This window comes from Larus michahellis, chromosome 3 (assembly GCF_964199755.1).
Source record: "Larus michahellis chromosome 3, bLarMic1.1, whole genome shotgun sequence".
Classification (NCBI taxonomy): Eukaryota; Metazoa; Chordata; class Aves; order Charadriiformes; family Laridae; genus Larus; species Larus michahellis.
The window spans coordinates 18,908,653-18,924,911 of record NC_133898.1 but is presented as its reverse complement, the minus strand read 5'-3'; the positions used below and the strand labels follow the sequence as shown (position 1 = coordinate 18,924,911).

Below are 16,259 nucleotides of genomic sequence, written 5' to 3'. Positions count from 1 at the left end.
CAGTTGGTTTTAAGTGAGCTTCCTTCCAGTGTCTCCAGCATAAAATGCTTTGTTGGGGTTTTTTTGTGTGCTTGTTGGGCTCTGTGTTTTTTTAAACACCACCCACACCCCCGCCTGGAATTCAGATGAATTCAGGAATCTAGTTTGGGCTTATTTTTAATGTAAAAAACATAACATCTTCGAGCTTTGCCACAGCAAACATTTAATTTGGCAGCCCTGCGTGCTGTCCAAGCACAGTACGCCAGTTTGCAAAAATTGTTTTGTAACTGAATCTTGCCACTCAGAAACAAGGGTTGGAGCACTGGCCTGTCCTTTTTCTTAGAAAACAAGTAATACCATCAATGACAAATGATTTCCATGAATTAATTGCCTGCACCAAAGGCTGCTCTGCTACTCGCGCGCAGGGTGCATCGAAGGCAGTTTCCTGGTCATTCTGCAATTGCATTTCTTAACTTTAAGCGTCTGCCCTGTTGCCAAAGCCTCGCCACGATTTCAGTGACTCTGCAAGATTTTATTTGTATCGCTGGGATGATGTGAAGAAAGCTGTCCTTGATGATACCCGTTTCCTCTGTCACTAAAGCAACAATTCACACTCAGGTGCTATCAATTATTGCACCATCTCAAATTAGCTGAAGGGCAGCCAGAAATGCTGTACCATTTAACGAGGGAGCGTGTGAGAGCTACGGGTTTGCCCTGGCTGGAAAAGCCACTAGCAGCAGTTCGGTCAGTGAGGTAGGAAAGAGGCTTCTGAAGGGCTTTCCCAGGGGCCAGCCAAGCAGGACAGAGGGAAACAAGGGAAACCTGGCGTTGTGCTGGGGTAAAGCTCACAGACTGCAGCTCAGAGGTCACAGACTGTGTGTAAAGAGCTGAGTAACGCGCTACACACAGTTGTAAGGAGACTGTGGCTTAAATTCTGCACAAGAAGGTACTTCATTGCATTTATTTTAGCATTTCTCTTTCAACATCTGGAAGTGTTCATGTGTCTTCTGTTCCAGTTTCTAGCGGTTTCATTCTAGCACATTTCCTATAGCTCAACACCAACAGCAAGAGCATTTTGCCCGGTCATGAACTAGGAATTTTTAATTTCTGTGTCTAGAAAGATTTGCCTGTTCAGTTCTCAGAGCTGCAGGGAACAGAAGGGGCAAGTCACCATGAGCGCACCAGGCCAAAGCACCCTGGCATGTGTAAATCCCAGATTCCCTTATTAAATCCCTCCACGCTAGGCTTAGTGTTGTATGAGAAAAAAAAAAAATCAAGTTATTTTAACCTTCTTACCCATTTTTGTCAATGACTTATTTTTTTAAAAATATAGTTTATTCAGACAATGTAAATTTTTTTAAGGAACTTGTTTTTAAGACTGTTAATCGTCTTCATTGGCAATGTTTTCATTCTGGTCTTATGTGTCTTCCTCGCTCTGCAGTGGAAAAGCGGGACGCAGTATGATCTACAGGATGTAAAGTACGACTGGGAAAATCCTCTGCTACCACTCTCATACTCCGAAAATGGCTTATGTCCATATGGATGTTACCTCTTTCCTATAGCTTTTAGGCAGCTTTCTGATTCTGTACGCTGCTGAAGGTAAACTAGGTTGGGATGTCTGTTTATCTACCTTTCCAGTTGTCCCTTCATCTTCCTTTTGGCTACTACTGACCCTCATTTTCCATCACGTGCCTGGAAATGAAGCGAGGCAAAAAGTTTGGGGTGGTTCTGGTTCCTCGAGGAGCAGCGGAAGGAGTGGTGGCGGGAGAGGGGCTCTGCTGTAACCAGGGGAGGAAGAGGTACCCCTGGCTGAGTGCACGAGGGCAGAGTCAGCCTTTCACAAGGGTGTAGGTACCGCAGGTCCTCTGGCTTCCCTCCCCCTGTGCTCACAAAAGGACGCGGGCTCGGCGCGAGAGCGGGGTGGCGCACACCCTGCGTGATGTACGAGGTCTGAAATAGGCTACAAAGGATTTAACTGTGCACGTCTGCTCCTGTTACTGGGCCTGTCTTCTGGGTGATGAGAACCTTGACATAGGAATAGCATAAAACAGCCTTTCACAGCAGCAAAGACATCACCCTTTGTCTGTCCCAAAGTTAAACCCATCACAGGAAAATGTCCAAATTGTCTGCATCTGGCTTCTTTTAGTAACAAAAGCTACATTATAGGAGTGTCTGTCTCATGTACAGCAGTTTATGCAACATTGTTTATAAAGGAAGGGCCTGTGCACTTCAGGGATACTATGAAGAAAAATACTAATATATGGTCATTGAGTATTTTGTATTGAATAGTGTCTTTGTATTGTAACAAGTGTAGTGAACCACAAGGCATGAAGACAAATAAAATGACTGTAGCTGGCTTTCTCTGTGTTGAGCTGTGTAATGATTGTATCCCCGTCAGATCACTTCTGCAGTAACCAAGGGAGGTCTCTGGGCATCAGCTTTTACTTGGTACAGGTACAGAAATATTAAGGTGCACGGAGGTCAACTGAGACAGCCACCTTTCTGGGTGGCCGCCCTGTGTTTAAGAATTGTTTGCGTTGCAAGTGTCACACCTCCAAGTTTCTCACAGAGAAAGGGGCTGTTCCTTCTATTACAAACAACCAAGGCTGGCTTTTACCTACAAGAAACCAGCCCCTATAAAAAGAGAAGAAAGTATATGGTTGAGAAGAGCATTTGGGTGTTTTCATTCCTAAATGTTTATGTCCTGAGACAGGATTTTTCTTTGAGTCTGGACATGGGCTTTGAGTAGGTCTAATTATAAGCTGTATTTTAATGCAGTGGAATGACAAACATAGAAAGAGGTAGCTCCTGCTCTGAAATGCTCACTTTTTCCCCTCCCCATAGCACTCCTATGCTGTAGGTAGGCGCTTTCTCAAGAAATGGTCCTTGAAATTAGGACTGACTTATCTATAAACCTTCTTCTCTTTCACTTATCCACATGCTCATTCTCCTGCAGCATAGTGCTGTGATTTAGTTAGCAAGACTTTTTTCATGAGCAGATATCTGGCAGGCAGCTCTTCCCCCTCCATTTCCCCCACGCTTTGGTTCCTCCCTCTGTTAAGTGAGGAGGGAGCTCTCCTGTGCTCTCCTGGGAGTACAGCTCGGCACCACACAGCCACCACCATACCAGTCTGGAACCGGCACTGGCTGGCAGTCTTTGCTCTAATTTCCATTTTTTTTCCCAGAGTTGTCTGTCTGCAGCAGGGCAGAAGAAAGGGTGCAGGTGGGTACTGTGTGGCTTTCATGGACACGGCTTCAGTTTCCACCTGGTGTTTAGCGAGGCTTCTGCAAAATTTAACCTCTGTAAAAGCCATGAAGTAAATGCTGGACTTGCCACCTGTGCAACACCCTCACAGGTAACAGAGCTCGCTTGTCAGAGAAACCAGGCTATGTTTTGCAAATCAGCAGTGCCAATTTTGGATCCTTGTGCCTCAGATCTTGCTGGATAGCAACACTTCAAAAACACAGGCTCCCTGCCCAGTAAACCGTTACTGTCAACATCTGCAAAACCATCACTGAATCCAAGTGGACTGACCTCACTAGAAATGAATTCCCCATCCTGGGACATATCAAGAAAGTTCTCCTGCTCCTGTCACACCTGTGACCTCTCCTTTCCAGCCAGCATCCAACAAAGTTTGAAAGATTTCATTGCTGAGAGCACTGAAGAAGTTCATTTTCTGAAACTGACCCCAGAGACATGCTGTGGAACAAGGACAAGCCTCGAAGTCTGCACAGGCAGCACAGAATTCCTGGGGACCATCTGTTTATTTATTTACAAAAGAGGTATTTTATTTATACAGTTTATAGGGACTTTGAGGATCATTTGTCTTCTTTCTAAGCAGTCTGGAGCTGTGATGGTAAAGACCTCAGCACAGCTAATAATTTCAAACTTCACTGCCAGTTATTTTCAGAAATTTTTTTGTGACACAAAGCGTCCTCCTGCAAGAGCTGGAGGAAAGGATTATGGCAACTTACCTTGGATTTAGGGAAGCACAAATCCCTTCCCATCACCAACATGAAGACAGCCATCAGTAATCCTTTCTGGAATGGAGGGACTGATTTATTTCTGTTTCAGGCCACATAAATTTACAGTGCTTCTTACTTCCTTGTGAAAGATTCTCAGTGCTACCAAAACAGCTCCATACTGGTAACAGCCCTGACTTGCTCCTCTAACGTGCAGTGCTCTAGCTGATTTTAGCCAGAGCTTTCAGGAGAAACGTGCAGCTAGCCAAACCTGAAATTGAAGGGACAGCACACTACGCCACCGCTCAGATACCATCTATGCCCTCATCTCTTCCCTACCCATCAGGCAGGATTTGATGAAGTCCTGCAGTCCTTGCCCGCCCAGGCCACCGAGACCCCACTTCCAGCTGAGCTGGGTGTAGCAACAGAGCTGTGGAAGGTGCAGCCTGACACCCTCGGAAAAAAAAGGAGTTACCAGTGAATGAGCAAACCCTTGGAAAGAGGTTATTCCCATATATTCCTTCATCTGTGCAAGACAGGCCACACAGAAATGGCGTGAGTATAACAAACTGCCTGAGCGTGCCGCCTTACCCACACCCTAATTCCTCTACATACCTCCTGAAGAGCTCCAGCTATAGAAACTTCTGGTTTATATTCTACAGTTGCTGTTCCATGCTGTATCCTGTTTGCCTGATTCGTACGTAAGAACAGAAATGAGAGGATGTACATTCTGAAATGACCTAATGAAAATTCTTCTTGCCGTATTAGTCACCAGGGTTTCATTTTACTAATACCAACAAGAAACAGATATTGGACAAAGTAAAGTTCAGTACATCACTGAATACCTGCATCTTCAAATATAAAGCATTAATATTTTTTTTTACATTCAAAATTTACAGCTTTTCTATTCAATTAAAAATTCCCATAAGTTAGAATACAATATGGATTATTTTAAATACAGCTCAGGAAAAATAGCTACAGCAATATTTAAAAGAAGGTAACAGCAGCAGAATTCTGTCTAAAAATAGGATATTATGATGGAATTTAAAGTGTCACTTCTTCAAGTAGGTAAGAGCAAGCAGATCATTTAAGAAGAAAATGACTGTTCTAGAACACAAAACCATCCATCCTGATAAGATAATGTTTACAGATGCTAAGCAATTAAAATACATTACATGTTTAAAACACGAACAAAATATTATCTGTTTTAAAAGGCTGATATGCAAATAATGTCACATCAAGGTGGGTTAACAATGCTGTACCTGAAACTATCCTTGATTTATCATAAGACTCTTCCAAGAAATTTATACTGGAAACTGTTCCAAAGGAAACAAAAAGAAACACGTATCACAGACAAATCAAATAATGTTAATAGCTTGGTTGAAAACCCTGCATATAATCCATACCGCTGGCAGGAATTGCCATGCTGTATTTATACAGACTTAATATATGATGAGGCTATTACATATAGTTCCACTCTGGGTTTATTTGCATTTAAAAACTGTTATACTCATAGCCTGCAGCACACCAAACAAAAGAAAGTCTTTAAAAATGAGGGAAAGCTCTCCGGGAGAGTGCAAAGTGCATTATTTTGAAGAGTGCTTCTTATACAACTGCATACAATAAAAAGTGCTTTCTACTATATAGACTGACATGCAGCATATTTGTGCTTTTTTAAAGGCTTTTTATTTAATTGCTGCTGTTCGCTAGGATAACCGCAAATCCTTATATTTATCAGCCCTTTTGCGTTCTGGAGGGAAGAACAGGAGGGGGAAAGAAGAGGAGGGATCTGAATGATAAAATGTAAAAATACTTCACAACTGTTTGAAAAGGGGATTTTTTTTTTTTAATCTTTTTTTTTTTTTGCTTTCTTATTGCTAGCAGCTGGTATTGGAATTGACAAAGTGCCTGGTAACCAGACTAATGTCACTCATTAACCACCTCCTCTGTCAAAAGCCGGCAATGCGCAAAGCATTATCCGTTCGGTACTGCGTGGAGGAAAATCGTTTAAATACTGCATGAATCACAAAGCAACTTTAGAGACTGTTGGAGATACTCGCATTCTCTAACTGGAACGTTATTCAAATAATACAGCATCTCAAACCCAAAATGCTTTTGCAATAACCTTCCCAGGCAGGGGCTGTTTCAGTAAGAGAAACAGAATAGTGGTTTTACTACTTAATGCAACTGAACTTTTTTTATTTCTATGTATTTTTTTATATATATATATTAAAATATATATTATATATTCACATACATATATATATATGTAAAATGCAAATGCAGATTTAATAATTTAAAAATAAGTTTGCCTTCCAGATGGGGTTCTTGTGTGCTTTTAAAATACTTATTTCCTATGGTATGAGCACATTTTGGCTCAGCAAATATCATCTACAAGTTTTGCCCCGTTAATCCCGCGATAGGTTACTCTGCTCGGTCGAACTAAGACCCCGTGGTTCGGCTTGCAGGTGAAATAGCGCTTCTCCCCCACAGCGCCATCATTCTTTCCCTTGGCGCTTCTGAGTTCAAGTCCGAGCCATATCCCCGGCGCAAAGTCTGTAGGACCAATGTACCTGATTGTCCCCATTTCATTGGAGCTGGTCAGAAGAACCTGAGAGCCTTCGTGCAGCTTCACTGGTCCCTCGGTGTTGGCTGTAGTGGTATTGCTCCAGCTGCGCCGTAACACAGAGCTCTTGGATCTAGTTAGAAAAAAAGCGGGGGGAGGAAATAAAGTATTTTTTCTATAAATCATGCAGGCCAAATCTGTAATTCAATGAAGTGCATGGGGAAAAAAACTCACGTCACCAGCAAAACATGTAATAGCATACAGGCTGGTACACATGGCAGGCTGAAATACTTGGAAAATCAATTTCTTTTCACCTGATCTACAATATTTGCCGTAGGTAAATTCAGTAGTACAAGACATTTTATTTGGGGCTTAAAGAGTTTAGCCCAAACAACTTTTAATGTGTAAGCATCAATCAAGATCACCAGGACAAAGTGAAGTCCTTCAACAAGACCCTCTGAACTTCACCCAGCTGCGTGAAAATGCAAGAATTGGAGAATATGCAGTGATGAACGACTGGAAAACAATTTTAAATCCCACATGAATTCCAGGACTGTACTCCTGGATACCCATGGAAAAATAGTCTACTATTTTGGAATGAAAAAAAATGAGCATGTAAAGATCTAGATATTCCACGTGCATAATACAAGACTTTCTTTAAAACAAGAAACAGCAAAGCTAACGGCCAGCTCACCCAAACATTTTAAACTCAAGACACTCACCTAACAAAGGAGTTTCTTCTGTTTATCTCCTTTTGTGAAGATGCAGAAGTGGTGCTTAGACTGCGTCTAAAACCTAAGTGGAAAGGTTAATAAGCTGTGCAGGACTTCTTTAAAAAAAAAAAACAAAAATAAAACAACCCCCACCACTTTATGAACTCATATTCTTTGTGTTTTCTTTTATACTGCATTTGTTACACATTCTCCCCTCAAATTTGAAAAATTATATGATGAAACTTCTTATGAAAATTAGTGTCCATAACATGTTCACTTTTTCAGCGAGGACAGAAACCAAATTAAATAAACCAGACAAGGGTAATTTGACAAAGCCTTTTTGCAAAAAGCCTAGGTAAGGAAAAAGAAAAATAACAACTACAAGTATGTCACTAAAGTTTCAGTAATTTCATATGGCCACCCCCATGCTGATCCTTCATCAATCTCAGTTTAGATTAAGGAGCAGGTTCAATTTATGGTTAACTCTGATTAGAATGCAATGCAGTACTACGGGAAGAGTGTCTACAACCTTAAAACTCTGACAGAATTATTTCTGCCAGTATAGGGTTAACAGTTCCTTCTGCAGACTACATTTTTAGGAAAGGACCAGCCAGGCTATTGGCTGGTACTTTTGTTCCTTGAAAATCTATTGTGCAATAGGATCTGGTTGTAGACTGGTCACCTGCAGTAGGCTATAGGCCACCTCAGCCAAATCACAGTGTCTTCTGCTCCTACCTGGAAAAGTGTGATGTATTTTACTCGACGATGTCTCTGTGAGAGAATCCAGAGAACCTGTTAGTCTGCAAAGCAATAACACAACAAAGAAGTCATTTCAACTCAACTCTGAAAAACCTACTGCTGGAGGCCACCTTGTCAAATGTTGATTCAGTTCCAGTTCTTTCCCTTCCCCATCCATCCCCAAAAGACTCTAATGTTTCAGTTGTCATCAGGCTGGTATGGAAGAGGTGCCCAGAGCAAACTCCTTTAGCTGAGTTACTTGCCTTTTACTCAGCGTGTGTAATTTTGAGGCAAGTTCTTTAACAGTTTGCCTGAGCTAGGATATTCAGGAAAAGAAAAGCAAGACCATGTCTGGCAGAGTAACTAGATACAAATACAGGAGGAAAGAGCACGCTGCTCCTCGGATGTTCTTCCTGAAACCTAACAAAGAGCCTACAAACAAAGTGGTGGATGCTTTGGTTCCTCTGTGCAGTTATCTGGAATGAGAACAGTATTTCCAGTCATGTCCAAGGGCAACCTCCTTTTATAACCGAATTTAGCTCAGCGCATCAGGTCATGAAAGTAAGGTTTAATGAACACAGACTGTATCAGAAACAGAGACCCTGGAATGAAAATACTTGAAGTGGCTGCAAGAGAAACAGGGGAAGCTGCATTTCCAATTTATTCTCTGCTTTCAAAAAGCTGATCTAAAGCCCACCAGCTTTTTAATGGAGGCTATAAACTTCCATTAGCAGAAGAAAACATTTATTTCTTCCATAGCTGCTGCAAAACTTTGTTTCCCACTGGAAATGTATTAAAGGAAGCGTTTGGCAACACAAACGTTAACACAGCTTCAGTGCTTACCTCTGTACACGAGATGGTGGTGCAAATATACCGTATCTAGGAAGACAACTGAAGTACTGAACACCTCCCACGGAACCATCATTCTTCCCGTGAGGCTTGTCCAATTCAATTCCACACCAGAATCCTATGTTTCAAAACAGTAAAATCATGGTATTTTGAACAAAGCACCACAGGCTTTTTCTTCACCTAGACAGTTGGTGCAGTCGGCATTCACCCACGTCAAGCAAAATGTTTCTAGTTAGAAACTGTCTAGATATTTTATTACAGATATATATTTATTATCTATGTAACTATGCAAAAATGTATATCATAATAAATCTAAAGAGAATTACCTCAGCATTCATATATGCTTTCGAGAAAATTATTGACATTTTAATCAATATAGAAAAGGTAAAACCTTTCATATATATACTAAAGCCAAAGGGGAGGCTACTGAATCTAACATTGGCTGACAATAAGGAAGAAGGAGCAGTGGTGGTTCAAGCTTCCCACTTTAGTCCTCTGACCACATGGTTTATGCCTCATCTGAGATCATCAACAGTAAAATTAAAGTTTTGATATTAATTCTTTCCTTCTCTCCATCTAGCAAGTTATAATTAATACAAATTGCAAGGCTGGTTGTATGATATTGAGAGGAGAAGGTGTGAGAATCAGACCTGGCTGGCAATTCATCTCCTACAGAACACTGAGTAGGCATCAAGATGTTAATAAGCTTGATCATTCCTAACCTGTGATAAATGTGAGCTAATTATGTAAAGGTGCTAAATTTCATACTCCATTAGCAGTCCTTATGCTATCCATCCCCAAAAGATTCAAAATGTAATTCAAGTCACTTGGTACTAAGGCACTGGATAAAACGGTAATTGTAATTATCAGCTCAAGAAACTCAGGAATGACAGCTTATGAATTAGAAGGGCTCAGGACGTCAGAAGTTCTCCCCTTCCTGTATTTAGGATTAAATAAAGAGCTGCATTGCAGCAAAATAAATAAAGTTTGGGTACCTTCCAGAGCTTTGATACATATTAAAATGGAAATACTTAAAAATGCATTTGTTACATTTTCTGTGAATTACTGTTTTTGCAAATGGTGAAGATTTGTCATCTTTCTGTGCTCACTTCTTACAATATGGTGTTCTTCTCCAAAAAGTTCGTTCCTTAATTTGGCGAGGGGTGGGGGGGAGACTTACACTGTCTAACAGCTTTCTGACTTTACACTTGTTATAGTGTATTTGGAAAACCTGTCCCGTTCTCATTGTTTACTTTGTAAGCAACAACATGAAGGTAAGAGCGATCACATTAAAAAGTGTACAATACCAGTTAATTGAGTATCTTAAGCAAGGACTGCCTACAAGGAAATTGGGGAAAGATGCAAGAATGAAAAAAGTGTATGACTTGTACCACAATCTCGCATTCTGTCATTCTAACATTTTTTTTAAATATTGATGCCACCAAGTGTCAAGGCAGAGTACTGCCGCTTACTGCCTGTCAATTAAATGGCCCTCACTTAAACTGGGTACACCAATACTTACCAACTGTTTTTGCATTACTCTTGCAATAAGAACATTATAGGTAAGGACATAAAGAACATAGAATTCGGTTACAAAGAATGGGTATTCAGAAATTAGTTTCCATAACTTAGAACAACTTGCTTCCATTTGAAAACACCCAATGTGCTTTTTTAGCAAGGAGAAGGAAGGGAGGAGCTGAAAGGGAAAAGGATGAGAAAATGGTGGTAGAGTTTAGGGCTTTTTGAGATGCTTGTAACTTTTCATCTGTCCTGTGACCTAGAAGTTTGTTAGTTAAGATTTAAATGTTCAGAATTACCCTCTTATAGATACCAAGAAGATAAGAATGAGACAGGTATATATGACATGATAAGAGTACCAGTATTGCAAGAGATGCGCGGTGTCAGAAAGGCTTATTAAAAAAGGACTGAAGGCACATTATCTCAATAAGCCATAGAGCACTTTGGAGACTAAACTGAGGTTTTTCAGAAAGCTTTGTAACAATACCTACAATTTCAACATTAAAATATTTCTCTTAATTAATCTGTGTTAGCGGACAAGTATAAGTCACATTTTAAACCATTATCTTTTCCTGACAGTTGCATTGAAGTAAAAAATATTCAATGAAACATAGGAGAGAGAAAGAACTTTGAAACAAACCAGTAAATTTAGATTATTTTTTTTGGAGGGAGTGAAGAAAAAGATAGAGTTCTCTTAATGTTCAGGTGCTCACATGTAAGCTATTCCATTTGATTCTACAACATACACAAAGAGTATTGCAAATACCTGGTGCAAATTTTGTCATCCCACAAAATCTAACAGTGCCCGTTCTCTGTCCTACCACCAGTACTCTGTCTCCAACCTGAATTTCTCCTTCATCAAAAGGATTTTTCCTTGTAGCCAGAGAACTGTACAACCCTGTTCAACAGAAGAACAAGATCCAAGATTAGTGCCATTGCATCTTTAAAATTTAAGAAAGTCTTCGATAGTGAGCCAACTGATTGGCAAATAGTCTATCTTTAACATAGCATACCTTTAACATATGGCAACACACTGTAAATTTTGCTTAGACAAAGAATTGCTTTCCTTCAGCATGAAAACTGTGGACTACAGCTTCTTCTCTGCAGTTGGAAGCTACAGTGACCAACTGCAAGAACACTTTTCCTCTTGAAGACCTTCTGAAAAGCTTTTAAAAAGCTGCCAAACATAAATTTACAGTTAAACTACTTCCCAAGCGTCTTTCTTGAACTATCTCAGATTCTGAAACAGCACAAGTCATTCTACGTAAGTAACTCAATACGGCAGTAAACTCCCATCTGTGAAAGCACACCTCAATAAAACAGACCATACCGGCACTAATTTTAGATGGCGCTGAAGACACTCGAGTCACTGCCTTTTTATTGCTGCTAGTTGAGTTCCGCTTCTTGGAGTAATTCTGTTTGCCTTCCAAGGAGGCAGTAGAAGAGGAAGAGCTGCTGTACCCAGGAAAACCTAAAAGACATAAATGGAAATAGTCCTTCAGAGATCATATTCAGAAAAGGACAGATTAAGCAGAAGGGAAAGCTTCTGTAAGAAGGAAGTTATCTGTACTCCACAGTGGGCAGAATACAAAGTAAAGAGACAGAATTGGAGGTGGTTAAGCAGCATTTACCCGAACACCTGTCAGGAATGCATCCGACCCTGCCCCGGGAATACGGTGATAGTTGAGTGCTGGAAGAGGTCTCCAAAAGCTTCTTCTTTGTTACTCTATAAAAGTTCTTCTAAACGGTCCCAAGCATATTTATTAAAATATGGAAGCCTTAGTAATAAGAGATCATACCACCACGCTTCCAGCATCCAGCCTATTAAAGGATTTGATGAGAAGTGGAAGAAAGGTGATATGTGAGTGAATTATTGTCTGGATCAAAGCCTACTATGTTCCATTACATACTGTATTAATATTAAAATCTGTACTATAAAATAAGAATGGGAAATAAATCACTTTTATCTCCATTTGCAAACCCTGATGTCTAAACTGTCTGGTAAGACTTATGTTCAGCTTTCCTCCTTCCTTTTTAAGGCTCTCCCCAGTTCTCCCCTTTCCTACTCTCTTCTGCCCAAAATGAGGCAGGGTACAGCAAGACATGTCTATGCCTCAGTTTCTCAATGTGAATAATTAAGATAATATTGCTTATCTAACTTTCCAGAATTCTGAGAGGCTTAATTCCTTAGTTTTTGCAAAGCACCTCTATATTGACACAGGGTTAGCATGTTCGATATAATTTAATCCTCCAATTTGGCAAAACAGTAAAGAACTGCAGAAAGACAAATGCAGCGGGTCAAAGCAAAAGTTTAAGGGACAGAAATCTAAAGACTCTGAGATACCGGCTGCAGCTATGCTACAATGAAGAACGTGCAAATTACTAAATAAATGGTGACTAAACAGGCAAAATTCAACTCCAAGTCCAAGGTATAAATATATGTGTGTGTTTCTGAGTGCATACTACACATCCATATTTAGAAGTCAATCCAGCGATGGATTTACTGGAGGTCAGACCACCTACCACTTCTACATGAACACAACAAAAACTGCTGATGCAGCAATAATGAAACTAAAATAAACTAAACCGGTCATTAAATGCTTAATTTTGTGGGAAATCCTCAGGTGGGAGAAGGAAGAGCAGAAGGGACTCCAGCAGGTCCTATAATCCTTTCCTCCTCCACCAGGCAAAACAACAATTTGTCAGGTGAGTGTTTGACCTGTTCTTAAAAACCTCCCATCAGGGCAATCTCGGGACTTCCTCAGCAATATATTTCACCACATAATTATCTGTACTCTTACAGGGGTTTTTCCCCCTAATATAAAACCTAAATTACAACAGTTTTTGCTCAAGATTTCTTACTCTTGTTACACGTGCAGAATGGGTTGTACTGTTCTTTGTATTTGAAAGCTTCCTGGTTTATTCCTTTAATCTTTAGCCTTTTAATCACACAATCACAAATTCCATCAGTCTTTTATCCTAAGTTATGTTTTATACCTCCAGTTATTGTGGTGTCTTCTCTGAATTCTTTCCAGTTGATCCACATCTTTTTTGAAATGTGCCAAGTAAAGCACCCAAGTCACTTCGTGTGCAACAGCTCACGCTCCTTTTTATGCATTCTGGAATGCTTCCCCTTTCGCAACAGCACGACACAGATAACTCACGTTTACCTTGTAGTACTCAATACTGCCATCTCGTTTTCTACAAAACTATTACCAGCATGTCATTTCCAGGGTGTATTTATACAGTTGATTGTTTCAGCCTTGCTACATAAATTTTACTCCTCTCCATCTCCCCCCTGCAGAAACCTTTTTTCCAATATGTCATGGGTTATTCAGGGTGATAGATTTGGGTTTTTATTAATATTAAGCCAGTCAGCTCTCTGCCAGGCATTATCTGCATATTTCATGAAGAGACTCTCTATCCCTAGTGCCCCAAAAAAAAAAAATTTAAAAAAAAAAAGGAAAGAAATTGTCAGCCTCATCAGCACAAACTCCAGGAAAACCCCAAGCTGAAATATCTTTCCTGTTTGACAAAGAACCACCAACAGCTACTTTCCAAGTTGGATGTTGGATTTTCCTAAAGGTTCTGCACCTGACTTATGGCAGTATCTTCTAAACCACCAGATCCCAAAATGAGGCTTCACTCCACATCACTTACAGCCTGCAAAGCCTTTGGAGTCCTATTAATTTCAAATATCATCCATCAAGGTGAGACACTGTACTGCCAACTAATTTCACTGTGTGACCAGAACCTAAAAAACAAGCCATTAAGTGCCCTCCATGAACAAAATGTTGGAAATCTCTGTCTACACAAGTTTTTTAGCTCACCTCTGAAAAAGCATCATATAGGACAGTGCTTAAATATCTTACACTAGTCTCTTCCCCCTGACTGTTTACTGATGGAGGATATGAAAAGACACTTTTCTTCGAAAAGAGCATATTCAAAGGCACACTTCAAATTATTTCAGATATACTGCCTTTACCAACACTTGTAGTATGATTTTATAGACAAAACCTCAAAGGAGACCAAATTGTTACAGTTAGTCAAAGACACCCCTGAAAGTGAGGTCCCTTGATGTTTCAAGTTCAGCACACAAAACACTGATGCAGTAGAAGTCACTATCCAATTCTGAAACTAGATAATAGCAGAGAATGATTCATATGTAAAAGGAAATTTTTAAAAAGCCAGAGTTTTGATTTTCGTATTTGAAGTTTGTTATTATGAGTCTTCCATGATACAAAGCCAAGACTGTTAAATGCTATTAGATGTGTGCTTCATTACACAAGCTTCAACATACAGATATAGGAGAGAACAAAAATTCCAACAGAATACATGCACAGGTCTTCATTAAAATCTAAGCAGTAATGACACAGGGCAAAAGGTCTCCCTCAGACACCTAGGAAGGTAATTCTGCAGATCATCTGTAAGATCTTTTACTGAGACAGCTTGCAGCTTGAAGAGCTTGTCTATATTCTTGTCCATGTATTTGGATAGAAGCTGTTACCAAACCAACACAGAACGCCAGCCAAACATCCACACAAATTACTCCTGCTGCTAGTGAACTAAATGTGTACAGTCTGCTTGGGACTTGAATACAGACAGGGAAGGCCCCTTTTTTCTGTAGTGTAGATACAGGACTTCTACAAAGGTAAGGCAGTAATAATACTTCTGCTGCCCTACCCAAAATTTTTCTCAAGATGTTAAAAAATAAAAAAAAAAAAAAAGTAGTTACCGTCTTTTGCAGGTACAGTTTTTCCCCTGTTAGCAGTCATAAAGTTGGCTTCAGAAGCACTGTCTTTTTTTGCCATATTTAGGCCTATAAAAAGAACACATACAATTAAATATATACATCCTAACAATGAACAATAATTTTACATGTACAAAGACAATTTGACAGATTTTTAGATTAGTGGATGCATGGATAAAACTGTGCGGTTCCTTAGACTCTTGATACATGGGTAAAACAAGACTGCAGAACTGTTGATGGATAAGCACAGATGTTAAACCCCTTAACACATTAAAACAGTCCAAACTATCTTGACAGACAATAAACAAATTGTCTACAAAATATGAATGTTTATATTGAAGGAGTTTTATGTAAATCTTTCAAACATTTACATCTATTATATACGCAACATATGCTTTTATAGTACTTAAGGTATACTATTCACTTGTAATAATTTCACAATTTCTGCATTAAAGATTACACATGAAAGTTTTCAGACCAAATCTTCCTTCAGTCTACAAATAATGAAGTAAATATGCCAGTACCATTTTTAAGAGCCTGACTCTTAGAGCAGCAATGCTGTGATATGCATATGAACTAGCACTGCCTGTATAACTGAACTATAACATGCTGCAATTTGTGAACAGTCATTTTGCACTTCTGACAGCTTCCTACCCTAATTCAATGAAGAATAAGCTTATCTATGATTTATCCCCACCCTGTCATGAAGAAAAATCACATCTTTTTTATTTAACTACCTCTCTCGGCCTAATTCAGCTACAGGGACTGAACTAGTTGGCAAACATACTGTATTTTCAAAAATTTTACGGTTCAGCCATTAAGGCATCAGATCAAAAAAATAGTGTTTGTGACTGATAACACGTTTCTCAATTTGATCACAGTAATCCTTTTTCCAAAAACTTGAAAAAGACCTATTATCATCAGTCTGATGGATTATTCAAATCCAGTAGAAACAAATCAAATCTGAAAATCTCTACACAGTATTATATTTTAGTTTGCAGCTTATAACCGTATCTACAAAAAGCATATTAATTTTTCTTGGATCATGACAAACCAGAGTATTGCAGGAATGAAGTTTAAGGGAAAGAAATGTAATCTGGTGATGCACGTAAAACACTGCAAAACAAAGTCCTGCCTCTGCAGCTTTATTCCTCCCACTCCAGTCCATGAATCAGCCAGGCAC

General features: G+C 39.6%; 2 protein-coding genes across 16 annotated transcripts in view; one reads left to right on the top strand and one right to left on the bottom strand.

Moving 5' to 3' along the window:
- Positions 1 to 2,336, top strand: part of ALK (ALK receptor tyrosine kinase) — a 328,498-nt gene extending 326,162 nt beyond the window's left edge. For all 3 annotated transcript variants that reach the window (XM_074578928.1, XM_074578927.1, XM_074578929.1), the window contains one exon: positions 1,421 to 2,336. The gene's annotated coding sequence lies outside the window, so the exon portion shown is untranslated. The remainder of the gene's footprint in view (positions 1 to 1,420) is intronic.
- Positions 2,337 to 4,706: 2,370 nt separating this feature from the next.
- The window catches only part of CLIP4 (CAP-Gly domain containing linker protein family member 4), a 32,112-nt gene continuing 20,559 nt past the window's right edge, over positions 4,707 to 16,259 (bottom strand). For 5 of the 13 annotated variants that reach the window (XM_074578931.1, XM_074578933.1, XM_074578934.1 and 2 more), the window contains 7 exons: positions 15,062 to 15,145; positions 11,657 to 11,797; positions 11,093 to 11,224; positions 8,803 to 8,926; positions 7,957 to 8,021; positions 7,231 to 7,303; positions 4,707 to 6,641 (listed from right to left, as the gene is read on the bottom strand). In XM_074578931.1, the coding sequence (XP_074435032.1) occupies positions 6,320 to 6,641; positions 7,231 to 7,303; positions 7,957 to 8,021; positions 8,803 to 8,926; positions 11,093 to 11,224; positions 11,657 to 11,797; positions 15,062 to 15,145 (941 nt within the window). In that variant the 3' untranslated portion in view covers positions 4,707 to 6,319. The remainder of the gene's footprint in view (positions 6,642 to 7,230; positions 7,304 to 7,956; positions 8,022 to 8,802; positions 8,927 to 11,092; positions 11,225 to 11,656; positions 11,798 to 15,061; positions 15,146 to 16,259) is intronic. The other 8 variants (XM_074578935.1, XM_074578940.1, XM_074578936.1 and 5 more) reach the window with 3 other exon arrangements.